Source organism: Dermacentor andersoni, chromosome 9 (genome assembly GCF_023375885.2).
Source record: "Dermacentor andersoni chromosome 9, qqDerAnde1_hic_scaffold, whole genome shotgun sequence".
NCBI classification, from domain to species: Eukaryota; Metazoa; Arthropoda; class Arachnida; order Ixodida; family Ixodidae; genus Dermacentor; species Dermacentor andersoni.
The window spans coordinates 97343253-97362067 of NC_092822.1; the positions used below are offsets into that span (position 1 = coordinate 97343253).

The window sequence follows — 18815 nt, forward strand, 5'->3', positions numbered from 1 at the left end:
GTTCTTCGCGGACAATTTGCCTTATAGTTGCCGCAAGGTCAAATTGAAAACCGTAGTTGTCGCTTTCGTCAACGCTTGCCACCGTTGTGACATTTGCTAACCTGCCGAACTTTGGCGTGATACGGCGCAGCTTCAAGGCCTCAAATGTGCGGCAATGCTTGATGAGGTCGGCGACCGAGGCGAGACTCTCCTTTTCCGATTAAGTTATTGTAAACATCCTCGGCTATGCCTTTGTAAAGGTGTCCAACCTTGTCCTCTTCGGACATTCGAGGATTGACCGTTCTGCAAAGCTTCAGGATTGCCTCTATGTACGTAGTGCAGGTCTCACCTGGTACTTGAGCGCGCTGAAGCAATTTCTGCTCCGCCCGCTTCCTTTTCGTGGTGAAATCGCCGAAGCACTCTGTGAGGTGAGTAACGAAGCTGTCCCACGTTGTGCAGGTATCTTCATGGTTCTCAAACCACACTAGCGCAGTGTCTGTGAGGAACAGAACCACATTGTCGAGCTGAGCCGTGGAGTTCCAGCCGTTGTACTTGCTCACACGCTTGTAGTGGGTGAGCCATTCCTCCACGTCCTCGCCGAATTTTCCTGAGAAAGGGCGGGGCTTCTTCTGATGCATCCAGGCGCCGCTTGTTCGCACTGGAGCTGCCAGAGAAGGCTGTTGGTCGCCGCTGTAGGACATAGGGATCTCAAGTGGTGTTAGAGGCAGTCGAGCGAGGCGTCGGCTCCGGCGTGGCACTTGCTGCAGCAGCTCCGTCGTCTAGGTCGAAGTACTCGGCACCTCTACCACAAAGCTGTTACGGTTAACGTTAAACCGGCTTTATATAAGGGACGAGATTGATGAAGTCAAGATGGCGTCCCGAGGCTGCACCAGCTGACTTCTTTCTCTTCTCCTCGCCCGGCTCATGCCGTAGCAATATTGTTACGCAGATCATCTGTACTTCATCGATTCTTTCAATGCGACAATCTTGCTTCTTGCTGCTGTGAGCTCAGGAAAGCACCGTTTTATAAGGCAGTTTTACAATGACAGCATGCAATTCGAAAGGTACCTGCAAGGGTCAGTTTATTATGCATGGGTTGTTCAATAAAGACTAAGACTGGTGCTCTGACATCTTCATTAGGCGACATGAATGCCCACATACAGGATTTAGATGGCTATACCGACAATAACGGGAAGTGAATGCTGGACCTTTGTGAACAAGATAACCTCGTGAACGTGAATACAGGGCCTAAGTGTGAAGGACAGATCACGTGGGAAGTGTGAAACCGGCAATCGACCATTGATTACTGCCTGATGACAGAAGGAATTCATGATAAGTTGAGAAAAATGGTCATCGATGAACAAGGGTTTAGCAGCATAGGGAGTGACCATAAACGCATCATCTTGAATATGGGATATGTAGTTGGGAAAGAGAGCAAGGAGAGCAAAATGGCCAGTCGAAATTTGAACGCCTAACAAATAGCAAATACAGACACTAGAGTTGTGGAAGAACTTGGCAAATGGCCAAGTAAAGAGTGCGAATATGGTGAGCTTCTAAGTGTAATAACGACAGAAATACGGAATGAGAAACAACATGGTTCGTTGGAAAGGAAAAAAGAAACCGAAAAGCTGGTGGAAGAAAGAGATACGAGAAGCGATCGCCGAACGACAGAAGGCATCTCCAGAGCACAGGCAGGCAAACAAGGCGCAGTTGCCACAGGATGAAGTTACCAGTAAATGGGAAATATACCGGGAGAAAAAGTCTATGGTTCAAATACCGGTGCAAGCAAAATCAAAAGAAGAAAGTTAACGTTGGTTGTCAGAAATGCGTGAGAAAAAGAAGGCCGAACCTAGAATATTTTGGAACCACATAATATTATTAGGCAGGTAGTCAACAACAATACAACATATCCTAGACGAAGATGAAAACAGACTGGAAGGAGAAGCGGCAATAAATTACATCCAAAAAGCAACAGCCTAATCATTGCAAGGCAATGACGTGGTTGTACTTGATGAAAAAAAGAGCACGAAAAGGACCCAAGTGGAAAAGGAGCTGGTGCTGACAAATTTACACGGGAAGAAAGCGGAAGAGAAAATTCCGAAGCACACAGCCACAGGGCTAGACGAGGTTCCGGTTAGGCTGATAAATGAACTAGGACCAAAAACTAAGGAAGCTCTGGTGAAAGCAGTGGACAAAACTTTAAACCAGACAGTTGGCGACAAAGTAGAATGAAATTATTTTATAACGATAAGCGGGAGAAAGACAGAATTCACTCGCATAGACCGTTGACCATTACATCGGTAATATACAGGCTAGCAATGCAGGCAATCAAAGCTTCAAGCATGGGCAGAGAATAATGGCATTTTGGGAGAGCTTCAGAATGGCTTCAGAATAGGTAGGCGTTTGGATGATAACTTGTTTGTTCTTACTCAGTGTATTGAAATATCAAAAGCAGAAAGCAGACCGTTGTATGTGGCCTTTTTAGACATTACAGGTGCCTACGACAGCGCAGACCGCAACATTTTGTGGGATATTCTGGAAGGGGAAGGCTTAGGTAACAATTGTCTACAGCTTTTGAGAGAGATTTACCTAGAAAATACCATTTGCGTTGAATGGGAAGGGATGAGGAGCTTTTGAGCACTGCAAGATTTCAAGCGATCCGAAAGAAGTGTGCATCACACAGCCATTAGAATATGGAAGTAATATCGGGTTTAATCTCTCATACAAACAGGCGGGTACAGTAATAGAGCAGCAACTCCCAGGTTTATTTTATGCAGACGACATTGTGTTGCTAGCTAACAAGCAAAGTGATTTGCAACGTCTGGCTAATATCTGTGGACAGGACGGCAACAATTTAGGTTTAAAATTTAGTGTTAGAAAATCAGGTGTTATGGTATTCAATGAAAACAGTGAACAGACAGTGGAGATACAGGGCCAAGAAATACCTCGGGTAACAGAATATAAATACCTTGGTATATGGATAAACGAAGGCAATGGATATATGGAAACACAGGAAAAAACCATAACAGTAAAGGGGAAGAGAAATGCAGCCATAATGAAGCACAGAGTGCTGTGGGGATACCATACGAGGTCCTCCGGGGTACGTGGAAAGGTTTAATGGTTCCAGGACTTAATTTTGAAAAATGCAGTTTGCTTTGTATCAGGGGTATAATCAGGACTCGACGGGAACCAAAGGTCAGTGGGTCGCCTCGCATTGGACGCTCACGGGAAGACTACAAATGAAGCTGTGCAGGGTGACATGGGCTAGACTAGTTTTGAAGTGAGGGAAGCTCGCAGTAAAATTGAGTATGAAGAATGGCTGAGGAATATGGCAGAAAGTAAATGGGCTGGGAGAGTGTTCAGGTATCTGTACAGGAAAAAACATTGATTCACAGTGGAGGAAAAGAACTAGGAAGCTTACGAGCAAGTATGCGGCTTGTAGGGTGGACAACACAGCAACAAAGAAGGTCAAGGGGAGAGTCAGAGAGGCTGAATTAATCTCATGGGTGGCGGCAATGGAAAAGAAACCTGCCATGAGTAACTACTTAAGAGGAAAAAACGAAATCAGGAAAGAGACCATTTATGATAACTCAAAGGGAAGCTCATTACTTTTCGAAGCGAGATCAGGATGCCTTAGAACACGCACCTATAAAGCGAGATATAAGAAGGAAGAAGCATGTGCTTGCTGCGGTACAGCTAGGGAAACTACGGAGCATGTTTTATTAGAATGTGAAGACGTCGTCCCAGCGGTCGATTTAGGCACCACTGGCCTCCTTGAAGCGCTTGGGTTCAGAGGGAGCAGTGGTAAAGTAAACATGTCCGCAATAGACATTAGTAAGAGGCGACTGGAGGATTGATGGAAGAAAAGTAGGGAAACGACAAAAGACAGAGACGTACAAAAGCACAGTTCGCAATAGGGGATCAGAAAATTTGGGAGTGGTAGTTCAGAGTGTTTTTTTTCATTGTTAACCCTAGGTAGGAAGGTAGTATAGTATAGTATAGCATGGTAGTATAGTAGCAAGAGCTTGGTGGCACAACCCACCGCCCCGTTCCAAAGGAGACGCTCATAATATCCACCCATCCCTGAAGCAAACACAGATACTTAAAGAGATACAAGTGCCGGATTGAAAGAAGAGAAGTTTGATGCAATAAGTGATGACCTTGACCCGAGGACAGTTCTTGAGCTTCGGCTCACACATCTTTTCGTCCATCGCTTTTGAGCACTGCAAGATTTCAAGCGATCCGAAAGAAGTGTGCATCACACAGCCATTAGCCAGTATTTACTACTGTGTCATTATGGAGGAGCAGCGTTTAACCCACCACGGCCAAGTGCCCTCGTTATAGAGGGTGTCCCTGATAACTTAAGCCTACAGACCTGTCCGACCGTCAGTCTTTTGTATCCATCAAGATAGGTTTTGTGAACTAATGACATGAGGAAAATAAAATATGCTGTTGTTGCTGTTTACTTTTTCTTTTTTTCTGACGACATCGCCTCGTATCAGAACGCTATTTTTTCCCCAAGATTATCCCATAATGCAGTCATCTTCAGTGCTCGATTTCATGAGTAATTCTTTTTCTTCGCGCGAAATGAGAGGAGTGTCATGTGAGTACGCCCCAGTGCGTCGCGACAACGGGATAGTGATTTCAAGAGAGTAACCGTGTTCATTGCGTGACACGGTAACCGTCTGAACTTTGCGCAGAAAGCGAGAGTTGCGCGGCCAAAGCAGCTCCCAATACGCGGAGAACAACACTAAGGTGACATTCACACCAGCGACTGACATAAGGTCCACAAGCGACTGCGACTAGCAACCAAAGAACTACTCAGAGCGGCCGATGTTCACAACGGTAAACGCGAACTGCCCACCACCGCACCGATATACCAGTATATCCCGATTGCTGCCTTTCACGTCGGCTTGCGCAGTCACGGACTGACAAAATAAGTGTCAGTCGTGTTCTATAACACTGTGCCGCAGTAACTTTGGGACTCCTATCACTTCAGCCGCAAAGCCAAGGAATCCGCCAGCTAGCGGCTCATGAACTCTCAGTGTCCGGAAAATCGACCTTGGGTGACTAGCGTGACCGCCGGTGTGAATGTTGTGTAACAGCGTTGGCTTAACACTTCCAGGTGGTTCCAAAGGTTACGTAGTTTCACCTACGATTGCGAAAACCAATTATCACTCGACAGTATCAGCACCTACAAGTTATTAGTCTCTATAAGGTGGTTGTATACATCTCTGGACCTGTTTTTCTACGCCACTGTAGGTGCTTTCGCGTACAACAGTGAACTCACCTGCATAGCGTTTTCCTACTGCTGCGAGTATTACGTGCATCTGTTCACTGATTCGTGTAATATTCTCTAAGACACCTTTTTTGTCCGAATGTGCGTTTCAAGAGAAGTTTCACAACTTCTCTTGAATTGTTGCATATCGTCATACCTTGAGTCTATATAGTCTCGCGTATTTGAGCGAGTGTCGAAAAAAAAGAAAACTTTGCTTGCGTACAACGTGCTTAGTCGAAGTTCCATGTGTTTATCTACAATCTAATCAATGTTCAGTACAGCTCCCCGCCAACGGGCTACCAATCAGATCTATGGATTACCTTCAATAGCACCAAGTTTGCGATTTTCTCGCATTACTTCCATTGACAAAAGCGCCCACCTTCTATTATATCCATGGGTTCATTAATTTTGATGACGCTGGTTAACACAGCGAACTCTTCGAGCTTTCAGCTTTCGGCGATGATGGTAACATGCTCCACAGCATTACACCTGATTGTTAACACCTGATTGTTAACACCTGATTGTTAACACCTGATTGTTAACACCTGATTGTTAACACCTGATTGTTACTATCGTTGTTTTAGAAATGAATTTATTGGGCAGGTAGTGCAATTCTATTTCTTGAGCTAGATTACTCAGGAGTGGATGTTCGGGATGGCAGAAATCATTATGAGCAAGGGAATAAATATTGAAAATGCACGAATTAAGTTTCAACTGATTACCGTTGAAATACTGCAAGTCACAAGTTGTGGCAGCAGAACAAGCAAGGCGCACCCACTTGAAGGAATCTTGTGGATGACGCCATTTTAGAGCTCTTCACGCGAGAAAATAAAATGTAGTTCTCATAACTTTGGCGCTTCAATGCAAGATGATTCATTTTTACGCAAAAGGGAGGTGGGACCCATGAGAACTTGATGGCCCCTATCCCTAAGCCGGTGCGATCATCACAATTTCTTTTTTTTTTGTCAACATACCTCGGGGAATCGCCGTCTACAACTTGTAATTGCAGTTTGTACAATAATAAAACTTGTAAAAAATTTCTTTAAGAAAATTCGCTAATTCGTAGAATGCGGATTTTATTTCGCGAAAATGTTTGCTTCTTCCGTCCTCTTCAGGGCTTAAAATAGTGCTATCTACAACAGGCGCTTTCCATATGTTCGGCCTAGAACTGTATATTGTGAAGACTGCACACTGCGTGCACACTATATAGATCCGGGAACTCTTGGAATACGCTGCGAAAGGAATACTTTCTTGCAACGAAAAACATTCTCTCCATGCTTACTGTTGAAAAATACCTGGCACATTGCAAAGAATACTCTAAACTGCACACTCAGTAGGTATCTGATGTTCGTATGTATTACGCAGTATGCTCAGGCTATGCTAGCTTTTCCTTAGAGTCAGCCGACTAATCCTTACGGTTGTCAGCAGGTTGTAGATCATTCTTCCTCCGTCTTTATTTTCAAGGTTTGTGCGGCTTGGTGCGTGGACAGCTTGCGCCATTGTCCTTGCCATCGCTCTGGTTGTCACCCTCAGGACACCACGACCCGGTAAGTACGCGCAATTACGCAACATCGTAAGTTGCATGAGTAACGCAGGACTGCTCCTGATAACGCCGCTATAAATAAACCCAACACTCTGCTGCACGTCTTGAACGCTGATAATTCTTTTTTGCTCACATCGGGTTGCCTCACTGCTCTCCATCTGCATCATCATACTGAACTTATGATGCATATTGTCTTGCGACAATAGGCCGACACGCCAGCAGAGTGAGTGCAAGACATGAAGAATGAACGCCTGTATTCAGTGGTAGCCCACACAAAAGCAACTTGAACGAGGGCGTTGCTCTAAAGATGGCATGCGATTGACGACTTGGTTGTCTTTCCCATGCGCCACTAAACAACACAATCATTCATTAAAGGTATAATATTGTAATCGTGTCAATCACCGATCATGGCACTGTCTTGCAATATCACCTTCGGTGATTTTGTTTTGTTAAATGTTTTTGTTTCCCTTCTTTGTTGGCATTTTTGTTTAATGCATAAGGCCACATTTACATACGCTCAATATACTGTCAAGGAGAAGACCTGTATGTTGTCAAAGCCCTTCAATTGAAAGATCTGGCTTGTTGCATCTTTGAGATAACGGCAGCACGTTTTAACAGCAAAACAGTTTCACAACGGAGGCATGCCATTCAAAGGCTGCCTCAAACTTTCATGTCATTTTAAATATCAAATACCTCGAACTACCTCGTTAGACATTTTATAAATTATTTCAAATACCTGCATTGCATTACGTCGTCGGAATATTATCTGATGAATTTGAAAAGTCGACAACGGCGATCGTGGTCACTCAAGAATCTGACTAGTCCCTCGTAAAAGTATGTTCAATAAAAAAAAAAATTTCCTCTCCGCAAAAACTTGCTCCGTAGGGATGCATGAATCTGCATTCAGTTGAACACCAAAGCTGGTTCCCGACAGCACGTCTCTGGTAATGACGCCGCTTGGCCGTCAGTTGAAAAAAGCTGTCTGATATCTTTATGTTTATATGATTGAAATGTAATCGAGAGATCGAATACCAAGTGCTTATGACGTGCAGGCTGGAACTGGAAGCCTCACCAAATTCTCAACTTGATATCTTTCTGATAAACTCAAGCATCGTTTTACCATTTAAATAATTTTAGCCCAAGTAAGAAATATCACAGTATGGATGTGTATGATAAGGTTGCGTCTTCTCAACTGCCTTGAGCAGCTGATGTACCGATTACCTTATAAAATTCCACCTGCAATGTTTCCCTGGCCATCCGTTTGCAACTGTTTCGTTGTAGTTGCAACGCTATGCGTTAGGGAGGAATTCCGTTTTCTATATTGAGCACTAATAGATCATATACCTATCAAGTGCCAGTTTAGCTGCTTTTATCGGAGCATCATTCTTTTATTAAAGTATTTAAAAGTACTTTTACAGAATTTTAAAGTTATAATTTATCGTGTCAGTCACTAACCTAGCCAACGTTTTGCATGATTGCCATCGGTGAAAGAACCTTTTGACCCAAAAAAATGTACTCTGTATCGCCACGTACTGATCTTACACCTCCTGACGAGCGACGGTTTAACTTCGAGTAATTGTACCTCCCATGCCATACCTAGCTCGCTGAGATTACACTACTGCTGCAACTGCTCTAAGGCTCCTAGCGACAAACATGCCGCTGAGATATGCCTCTCTGAATACAACCGGGCAGGCTAAATTTAGCTCCGACTGCAAGATGCAACGACGGCGCCTTCTCCACATTTGGCGCATGCATGATCGAGTAATCATTTCCTTCCTCCACTAAACGATAATAAAGTGCATTACGTTGGTTCGCACTACTGGAATCGCACATGCATAACGTAAGATCCAGCTGGTGGCTGCTCTACGTTGTGTTCTCTGTATTTGGAGCGGGGCTGCCGCGATCAGTAGTGGACGCGACATGGGATCCCTCCGTCTTTCAGGCCGAGCTTCTTCCCGCCACTTCTGGTTCCTTCTCAAGCAATTTCATGTTGAACGCGGGTGCAGCAAATCCGAGAAAGCTTATATTTTATGCAAACAAATCGCGCACTTCTCGGCTCTATAACTCCTCTTTCCCACATGCTTAATATACGGATTTTTATTCACTATACGGATGTGTGCTCACTCAAATGCGACCACTACCATTTTATTCGATAAACGTACTGCCGCACACCGCCTGTCCGAACGCCGAACTAAGACCGAGCCCAATCTGCCTCCCATTGCGCCAAACAGCGCTATCTGTGCACGCGACATGTGCATGATCGAGTACTGACTTCCTTTCTCTACACAGCGGTGACAAAAGAGGGCGCGGGGGGTTTGTGAAGATGCTAAAATATCGCACTAAAACAGCTTTCCTTTATGCGATGATGATTTTTTGGCATCCTGTTTAAAGCTTGTCGGTGACAGTCACATACATGCAGTTGCCTGCATGTATGTTATATTTGTTTTTCTAGTATTTAGCATACATCTCCTTAATCACTTTTGTTTCCTGTAATATCTACTGTGTACCTCTACCTGTGACTGTAAGAGATACGGTCGGATCAATCTCTTCCCAGCTTTTTTTTTTCACCAATACTATAAACGTCTCTTGCTTATCTCGACTGCTCACCTGTTGATATTTCCGTCCACTTCAAAGCCATGCACTTCGGGAAGGTGTAGGTTACAAACTGTTCTCATTGGGTGAATTTCTTCGCATTCTATTAGGATGTACTGAGTTGTCCCCCAATTTTTCCTGCAGCATACGCATGCCTCATCGTCTTCCGATTATTAGCTCAAGTATGTTTTCGTAAGCAGAGTTGGCGTCAAATAGCGAGGCACTCTCCTTGGAATTATTTCAGACTTTTCCTTATTTTTCTTCGCATTCTTGTAAATCACCATGGTAAATTTTGTTTCCATTCTTTACATCTGTCTGTCTTTCTCGCACTTTCTTTCTGGTGGTTCCTAGTTCTCTATTTACAGTCTCAATTGACCTGCACCTGACTACAAAAATTCTTCCTCGCCCATTCTTCGTCGCCGCATTTCAAGCACTGATATTCGTGCACTTCAGCCGCCCATTTGTTTTCATCCGTTTTCTGTAGTCTTTCCTCAGAACTAATTTGGCTCTTTGCTTCTCTGGCTTCAAAAGCGACCCAACCCTTGTCACCCTGCACTGCATCATTCGTGCTTTCACCGTGGGCTACCAAAGCCAGCCGGACTAGCCATCTTTGGTTAGCTTCAAATTCCGAAAGGATATCCGATCTTAAGCATACAGCTGCATTTGCGAACGTTAGCGTTTGCACCATTACTCATTTCCAGGTTCCGCGCACCACCTTGAGCTTATCGCTACTTCTAAGTGCTTTGTGTTTCATTAGTGCTGTATTCCGCATCTACTTTATTTCCACATTATATTGGTGGGTGCTTGAGTAAGTCTTTCCTTCGTTTATGTATACGCCGAAGTACATGTATTGTTTGACTATGGATATGACTTTCTGCTGAATCGACACCGCGTAATTACTCGTCTTATTTAAAGCTCGTAAATCCCAATTTCTCTGTGCTAAACTAAGAATAAACTAAACTAAGACTAGATTTGTCGCTGCGTTACCACCGCTATTCGCAAGTGTCTGTATATCTCTTGCATATTCCGCTATTAGAACTACATCCTCTGCTACATCAATCCAGGGAGCTCCTGCTGCACCATTTGTGCAAAATGCATGAAGGACAAATCAAACCCCAATTCGCTGTTTTCTCGCCGTCCTTCTATGCCCTTGACACGATGCGTTAACAACTACGGAGTCAGGGCATCCTCGCTGTGCTATAGTACCGTTGCAGAGCCTAGTTGCTCTTGTTTAAGTCGAAGCTCTAACAGATTGCAAGTTACGCCGTAAATGTTTCGATTTGGTGTAACTTAGCTTGTTTAAAATCTTGTTTGTTTATTCGAGCCCTGCAGCAATATATTCATTCAATGATCTCTTTGGGTGATGTAAGAATAGTTTTTGAAACCACTGTTTGAAACCACTGTGCTGAAGGGCCAATGGCCTGCTGTGCAAACACTTGATTGCAACTAAATTAAAAAGTGTTGCATTTATTGAGCAATCTTTCCCAAATGTACATTTTTAACGCTTTGCTATTAGTTGTGTCAATGTGGGAAAGATGTGTGTAAAGTGTCGGAAGATGGTCAGGTGGAAAAGATATGCGTATGCATGCAGTGCAAGCGACGGCTGCTCTGCGCTCTAATGTCAGTTGCATTCGCTCCTCGAACAGGCATGAAATTTGTCGAGTCAGCTCGCGAACAAAACCCTGCAATGCTGATAACGCGGTTTTAAACCACGAATAGCGGACCTCAAAGAGGTACGACGTTGCGCTAAAGCATTTTCTATCTCATATTTACCTGTGGGCCGCTATTTTGTAGTGATGCCTTATGCCTCATTCTATGCTATTCTTATCGTCCACCACACACGGCCCCCTGATCCCGTTGATAATGAGGGCAGACCGTCGCTCTGACCAGTGGCCAAGCGCGATAAGCCTGAAAAAGCATAGAATCGGAAAAGGCATCGCTACAAAATACCGGCCCTGAACTGTCCTCTGACTTGTTTTAGAAAATCAATTTTTAGAACGATGGTTTCCTTATACACGATTTTAATACTACGAAATTTAACTGCCGCAACTAGCGGCTGCTTACGAACGCAACTATCAAATTAACGCGTGTGATTTGAGCTTACCGGAAAAGCTTCTAGAATAACGATACGGTTCTTGAACTAAAACTTTGACCTTTATTACGTGCTTGGAACACACATCAGACTATTTATCGATTCGTTTGTTTGAAATCATGTGCTCCCAGAACCAAAATGCAGCCGCTGGATGTGGGATTGACGGGCGTGCAAATCGGGCATTTTCTAGCACAATTTTCCCAGCATTGTTATCGCATTTGCTTATTTTAGTTGTACAAATGCTTATGCAGGAAGATTTGGGCTGGCCCGCATTATCAACGTGCATCCTCTGCGGACTTTCTCGTTTGGTCCGGGAATTGGTTATCTACGTCAAAGGTGGTAATTATGAGCCGTGACTCTCATCATCTCAACAAGGAACCTATACACGCTTTTGTGGCTACTAAATCGTGCAAACATGTTTGTGTTTTCAAGACGCCGCTTTGATGAACAATATAACGGCGGGAAACTCGCAAACGTTTCCACAACCACGATAGAAGTGAGTGCCTCAGAGGAGGTGAAAGGTAGGACAGAAGGAAGAGGGGGGCGTGGCTCGCGCATGCGCATCTAGCTCCTTGCGGCTTGCTATAACCCCGAACATAGACATCTTTCGTGGTGATGAGGGCATAGTCTCGGTCTCAACGAAATGTCACTATTTTCTTGAGTTAGCGCATGCAAGATTGTGTGAATGGAACCAGGCACAGAAGAAAAACGAAACCCATAGGGAAACAAGCGAGAAACATGGGGGGCGGGGGAGGGGCTAACTTTTGAGTGATTCTTCTGTGACACCTGGGACAGCTATTATTAAAAGTAAGCAAGAAACAACAAATAGAGATGCAGCTGCATAGTCGCACCAGAGCCGGACAGCGTGGAGGCCTAGTGTGCATGAATTAGTAAAGGCAAGGCGCAGAAGACCAGGACAAGCAAGCTGAGACGGCCATCAGGTTGAGGCACAAAATGGCAGGATCGGTGCGAAAGCTTTGTTGAAAGAAAGGGCCCAATATAGAAGAAATATGCTCAAGTAAAACTTTTGCTTGGGCTAGTTTGTTCATGCTTGAATTCAAGCATGAACCAACTAGCCCAAGCAAGAGTATCACTAGTGTGCAGGCGGACGGGGAACTGGGCGCGCCGACAGGGGTTCCAGAGGATACTTCTTCCAGGGAAAGTCCCGTCTTAAGCAGTAGCAGTACGAACCGTCTGTCTGTCTCATGAGTGTGACTAGATTTAAAGGAAATACTTTTGAATGGCCTTCTCACTGCAAACCTACATGTGTTATGCGTCTCCGTCGGTAGATTCCACCACTAAGGCAGTCCGCGCAAACCTACGTCAAACAGTGCTCATTTTCAGGACTACAATGAGAAACAAGTGTGTGATGCCCAATTGGGGACAAAGCCGTTGGTTTCGAAAACACACACAATCTTTTAATGAAACTAAAAAGAGGCTTAAAATAAATAGAAGGAAATAGAAAGCATAATATAAACACTCAGACATCACGGCAGTAAGAAACACACTTGAGGCTACTATGACGTTAACTAGTGCGCGTGTCCGGGCTTGCCACGACGGCAGGGACGCAAAACAGTCTCGACGCGGAAACGCGGCGACAAGTTGATGAAAGCAGTTGCGCCGGTCTCGCCAAAGGTCGGGGTATAGGATGGTTGACCGGGTGACCAGAGCTTTTGAATGACCTTCTCACTGCAAACTTACAGGTGTCATGCGTCTCTGTCGATAGATTGCACCACTAGGGCAGTCCGCTCAAACCTACGTCAAACACTGCTCATTTTCAGGACTACAATGGGAAACAAGAAGTGTGTGATGCCCAATTGGGGACAAAGCCGTTGGTTTCGGGCAGCTGGGCGTAGAACTCGGGCCCGTAGCCCAACTGCTCTCGTCCTACCCACGAGCACAGAAGCTCGAACGCCGGCCTCGGGCAGCAGGCGGCACGACAGACGGGGGCGGCGTTCTGGCCGGCCAGCTGGGCGTAAAACTCGGCCCCGTAGCCCGACTGCTCTCGTCCTGCCCACGGGCACAGAAGCTCGCCGGCCTTGAGCAGCTGGCGGCATGCTCGGGTAGACTTGCGACGAGCAGGAACGGGTTGGCAGGAGACCCCGGTATGGTGAAGTCCTGGTGGCTCGGGTCCGGAACCCAACGGCCCGTCTTCAACTCCCGGTCCGGTGGCCGACCTTCTCTTGGCGTCGCTTCCTGGAACTCTCCCGACGTCTCCCCCTTCTGCCAGCGCGCCTCGCCTTTTCTTCCTCTCTGGCCGATTAGTCATTTTCCGATCGGCTGCCTGGCGCCCCGTGGTCTTTCCTAATGGGTTGGCATTTTACTCTTGCTTTCTTTTCTTGCGCCGCACGTTCACGTGCCGGACGCTCTTCGGCGTCGTCGTTTTCCTCCAGCACGGCATTCACCTTGGCGCGCGCACTCCTTGTCGTCTGCTTCTGTCCGTCCCGACCACCGCACCATGTAGCGCACCACACACTACACAAAGTGCTTTAAAAAGTTCGTAAACCAACAAAGGACAAAAATATATATTCAGCACAATTGCTCTCGGGATAGGCTGCGGAAAAGGAAACTGTTACGAGTAAGTGATGGAAGTGAGAAGCAACATAAACGGCACTGCGGATGGACGGTGGCTCTTCGTGGAAGTTCCAGCAGTGACTGCCGATAACGTTGTGTGGCAAAGCCATGGCGTGCACGCAATAACGCCAGACCAGTGAAGCATCAGCGTAGTCAGTAGAACAAAATGAACCTTTATTCAAAGGTGTAGAGCGTATTTATAAGTAGCCGAGTGGCATGAAAACAGGAAGGAGCACGTGTTAGGAGTGATATTCCGAACTCTGAAGGATCGCCAGATTTGGCGTTAAAAGGTGCGCGCACTTCGAAAACACGTGAAGTTGCAACATTCCTTCCTCCTCAGAAATGAAAGCGTTGCACTGGCTTGCGTTCTCTCGTTGAGCGTCTGAGTTTGGTGGGCGACACCTGTATGCAACGAACCACCGGAATATCTGGTGCCGCATGAACCCTGGTGCGTTTCATGTAGAAGATGCAGCACTCGCTCCCTAGCTTCGGTCGGTATTATGACCCTATTACCCCAGTACACCAGTTCATGTGCTACGGATAATTCGAGCTTACGGTCAAAAAACGGCAGTACGGCCCGGGCCATTCAGTTTGCGTTTCTGGGCCACCCATGTAATATGTACCATTTGACCTCGACCAGGACAAGGTCAAGAGCCGTTAAAGCCTGCAGCTCACGCGTTGTTATGGTGCCATTGTTCAGCTGGTTTAGCGATAGCACATATTCGGGCGGCTCACCGTCATCGTCAGATTCCGGAGATCTCTGCGGAAGTCGGCTCAGGGCGTCAGCGTGCAGCATCTATCGTCCTGGTGCGTACTGTAGCCGGTAGCGGTAGGCCCCCAGGTCTAGTGCCCAACGTAGTATCCGTGCGGCGGCCATTGTGGGCGTCTGCTTGTCCGATCTCAGCAGGCCCAACAATGGTTGGTGGTCAGTCACTAAGGTAAATTCCCGACCTAGGTCGGTCACGAAATTTCGTGACGCCGAATAGCAGTGCTTTTCGCTCGAGCTGCGAATAGTTGCGCTCCGTCTGCGTTAATGTTCGCGAGCGGAAACCAGTGGGCCTGTGAACGTTACCGGTCGTGTGAAACAACACAGCTCCAACCATTAGCCAAGCGGGTATAGCCAATATTCCAGCTCACATTAGGCGAAAACTTGGAGCTTGGCAGGTAAAGTGTACAGCGTAGGGTAGATAACCGGTGGACCATTAGAGCTAAAGAATAGGTGCCATGGGAAGGGATGCGAGGATGGCAGAATTTTGGGAATCAATTTCAACTCCTCTATGTAAATGCGCGCACCTTGCGCATCCACCAGCTTTGCGGCTGTTTCCATTGCCAACGTGCGTTCTTTTCAAGCAGTTGATACAATGGGCCAAGTGTGGTTTACATGTTCGGCAGAAACCTCGCGTAAAATGTAATCATACCCAAAAATCAACGTAGCTCGCTGAAATTACAGGGGCTCGGTGCCTTCGTGATAGCGTCAAGGTTTTTCTCTGTCGGATGAAGCCCATCACTATCGATCTGATGGCCTATAGATAAGTTACTGCTGGGCTGCGAAAGTTGCATTTATCGAACCTTAGCTTTACACAGCGCTCTCGGAAGCGCTCTAAGACGTTTTTCACCCTTTCGCCGCCGTCACTCGCTTTTTCGGAAATGAGCCTGTGCTCCTGGAAGGCCAGCCAATACCGCATCCATTTTTCTTTGGAGTATCGCGGGCGCAGAGGCTATACCGAAAGGAAGTCCATTGTAGCAAAATAGGACTTTTGGCGTATTAATGACGCAAACTTTCTTCGCGTTATCGTCTAGCGCCACTTGATTGTATGCATCCCATAAATCCAGAGTGCTGAAATAGTGCCCATCGTGTAATCGGGCAAACGGGCAGAGGCTTGGTCCCGCACAGTCCAAGACTGTTAGCGTACACTCCACTGTCACCCCTATATGACAAACCTGGAGCGCAAGCTCCCCTAGTACTGGAAGGCGTCCTGTGTAGCAGGATAAATTGAGACTGGACGGTTTCAGTTTTGGCCATTGCTCACGGTGCTTATAATATAGGTCACGCGGGATGACAACAAACGGGCGACTCGGTATCGACTTCCATGCTCAGCTGCACACCGCACCAAGCAAACGTCCGGCGAATCGGCGGTTCCAGGGAGCTTTTTCGTTAGGATACCAAACTCCAAATGTGGGCGGCTTCGGGTTCCTCGTCGGCTGAGGCTTCCGTCCCCAAGAGGGTGTTAGTATCGGCCATCCTTGCAGTGCCTTGTTCTCGAGCCCCGCGACTTCGACATTTCCTTGCAAGGTGACCACGTCGTCCACAGCGGTAACAGCGAGCGTTAGACCAGGGGCAACATGCGTCATTATATTTTGTACTACCGCACCTTGCGCATTCTTGACGTGCGGCAGCCCTCTTCTCATCCACCAGAGTTTTTTTCTGATACGCCTGTCGTTGCCGGTCCGATCCTATCCGCAGCCTCAGCTGCTAGGGCCATCGCTTCAGCGTCTTGTAGCGTTAATTCCCGCTTTGCCAGTAGCTGCTTCGGCAGGGCACCTGACCGTATTCCACAAACAATACGATCTCGAAGCATGCGATCCAAAGCACTGCCAAAATTGCAATTGTCAGCTATTCGGCGAATGTCTACCAGGAATTCATTAATAGGCTCGCCGTCCGCTTGACAACGACTGAAGAACTTGTAGCTTTAGGTGATTTCGTGTCTCTTGGGACTGTAGTGCTCACTCAAAACTTCGACTTCTCCATACGCCAATGCATTTGGCTTGCGCGGAGCCACCTTCCCTGCCAGCACTTGGATCGTATGCGTATTTAACGCAGCAACAACCAATGCTCTTCTCTTAGCCGAGTCTTCAATCACATTCGCTTCAAGGTATGCTTCTACTTTAATAAGGTACGGCTTCCACTTATCTTTGCCTTCTTCGAAGTCGGGAAGTAGGTGAGCCATGATGGCCTTGGTTTCTCGGTTCTGCGTGGGTTCCGGTTCAGCGTCGACTTTCACTGCATGAATGACGTCCATCTTCGCCACCACTGTGGCATAGCCATGGCGTGCTCGCAATAACGCCAGACCAGTGAAGCATCAGCGTAGTCAGTAGAACAAAATGAACGTTTATTCGAAGGTGTAGAGCGTATTCATAAGTAGCCGAGTGGCAGGAAGTTAGGAAGCAGCACGTGTTAGTAGTCATAGTCCGAACTCTGAAGGATCGCCAGATGAGGCGATAAAAGGTGCGCGCACTTCGAAAACACGTGAAGTTGCAGCACGTTGCTTTGGTAATCAATTTCAACTCCTCTATATAAATGCGCGTAGCATCGTCAGCAAATCTGCCTAACTTGCAGATTGACACGGAAGCTCGAGGGGAGGGGGCGGAAGGGGGAGGGCAAGTTAAAGAACACGCAAAAAGCAATCGAACGAATAACGTTAGGTGTAACCTTAAGAGACAGTAAGAGAGCGACCCGATTAGAGCGCAAGTGGGTATAGCCAATATTCTAGCTCACATTAGGTGAAAACTTGGAGCTTGGCAGGTAAAGTGTAGAGCGTAGGGTAGATAAACGGTGGACCATTAGAGTTAAAGAATAGGTGCCGTGGGAAAGGGATGCGAGGATGGCAGAAATTTAGGGAAGCTGATGAAATTAGGAAATCTGCAGGTGCATGCTGGAATCGGCTCGTGCAAGACAGGGGTAGTTGGAGATGGCTGGGAGAAGCCTTGATCCTGCAGTGGTCATAAAATATAGGCTGATGATTGTTACGAAGTGTTTGATGAATGGGAATTCGGCGTTGTATTTCTTTATCTAGGCTCTGCTTGTTCTGCTTGCGTATACTATTTACGACAACAGTATGTCAACAGGGTGTCAGCATTCTCGTTTGCCCAATATGTCCGTGTTCTCTGCCTTGCGTGCTGCACCTCTTAACCCTTTTTGAGTGCCGCCTTTCTATTCAGTAAACCTGTATTCTGTAATTTAGGTAGGCAGTGTCGAGCAGCGCCAAGCAGGACAAGGGACACACAAAAATGAGGAAAACAAATTACTGCCAACTGAAATTTTATTGTCTGATACGACGTGTAAATAGGAAAAACAAGCAAAAAAAAAAACCTTAAAAACCGAGATGCCATCAATGCTCACCGGTCATGTTGGTGCAGTCTGAAAATGCGAACTCCCTCCGTGATAAGGCCAGGGAAGGTTTACTTATGCATGGGCGTCCCTCACGTGCCATGCTAGCTGATTCCACAACGACACGCATGTGATCGTCCATGTTCGTAGAATTATTTGTTACATACAAACATACATACATACATACATACACACGTACGTACGTACGTACATACATACATACATACATACATACATACATACATACATACATACATACATACATACATACATACATGCATGCATACATACATACATACATACATACATACATACATACATACATACATACATACATACATACATACATACATACATACATACATACATACATACATACATACATACATACATGCATAGATACATACATACATACATACATACATACATACATACATACATACATACATACATACATACATACGTAATGGGGTACGTCGTGCATATCGTTATTAGTATCATAAATGCAGTCAATAAATGAGTATTTTTGGTTACCATTTCTAATTGATGATGCCGAATCACTGGTAATGACTAATGATACATTGAGTTTGATATGCTCATACTTTAAAAAGCATATAATCATAGATATCAAACGAAAATAAACTAATAA

The 18815-nt window shown here is 45.9% G+C and overlaps 1 protein-coding gene across 1 annotated transcript in view; it reads left to right on the forward strand.

Annotated features, from left to right (window-relative positions):
* The window catches only part of LOC129380237 (uncharacterized), a 116262-nt gene that overhangs the window by 45223 nt on the left and 52224 nt on the right, over positions 1–18815 (forward strand). The window contains exons 8-9 of the mRNA XM_072284574.1: positions 6722–6804; positions 11736–11823. Of these exons, the coding sequence (XP_072140675.1) occupies positions 6722–6804; positions 11736–11823 (171 nt within the window). The remainder of the gene's footprint in view (positions 1–6721; positions 6805–11735; positions 11824–18815) is intronic.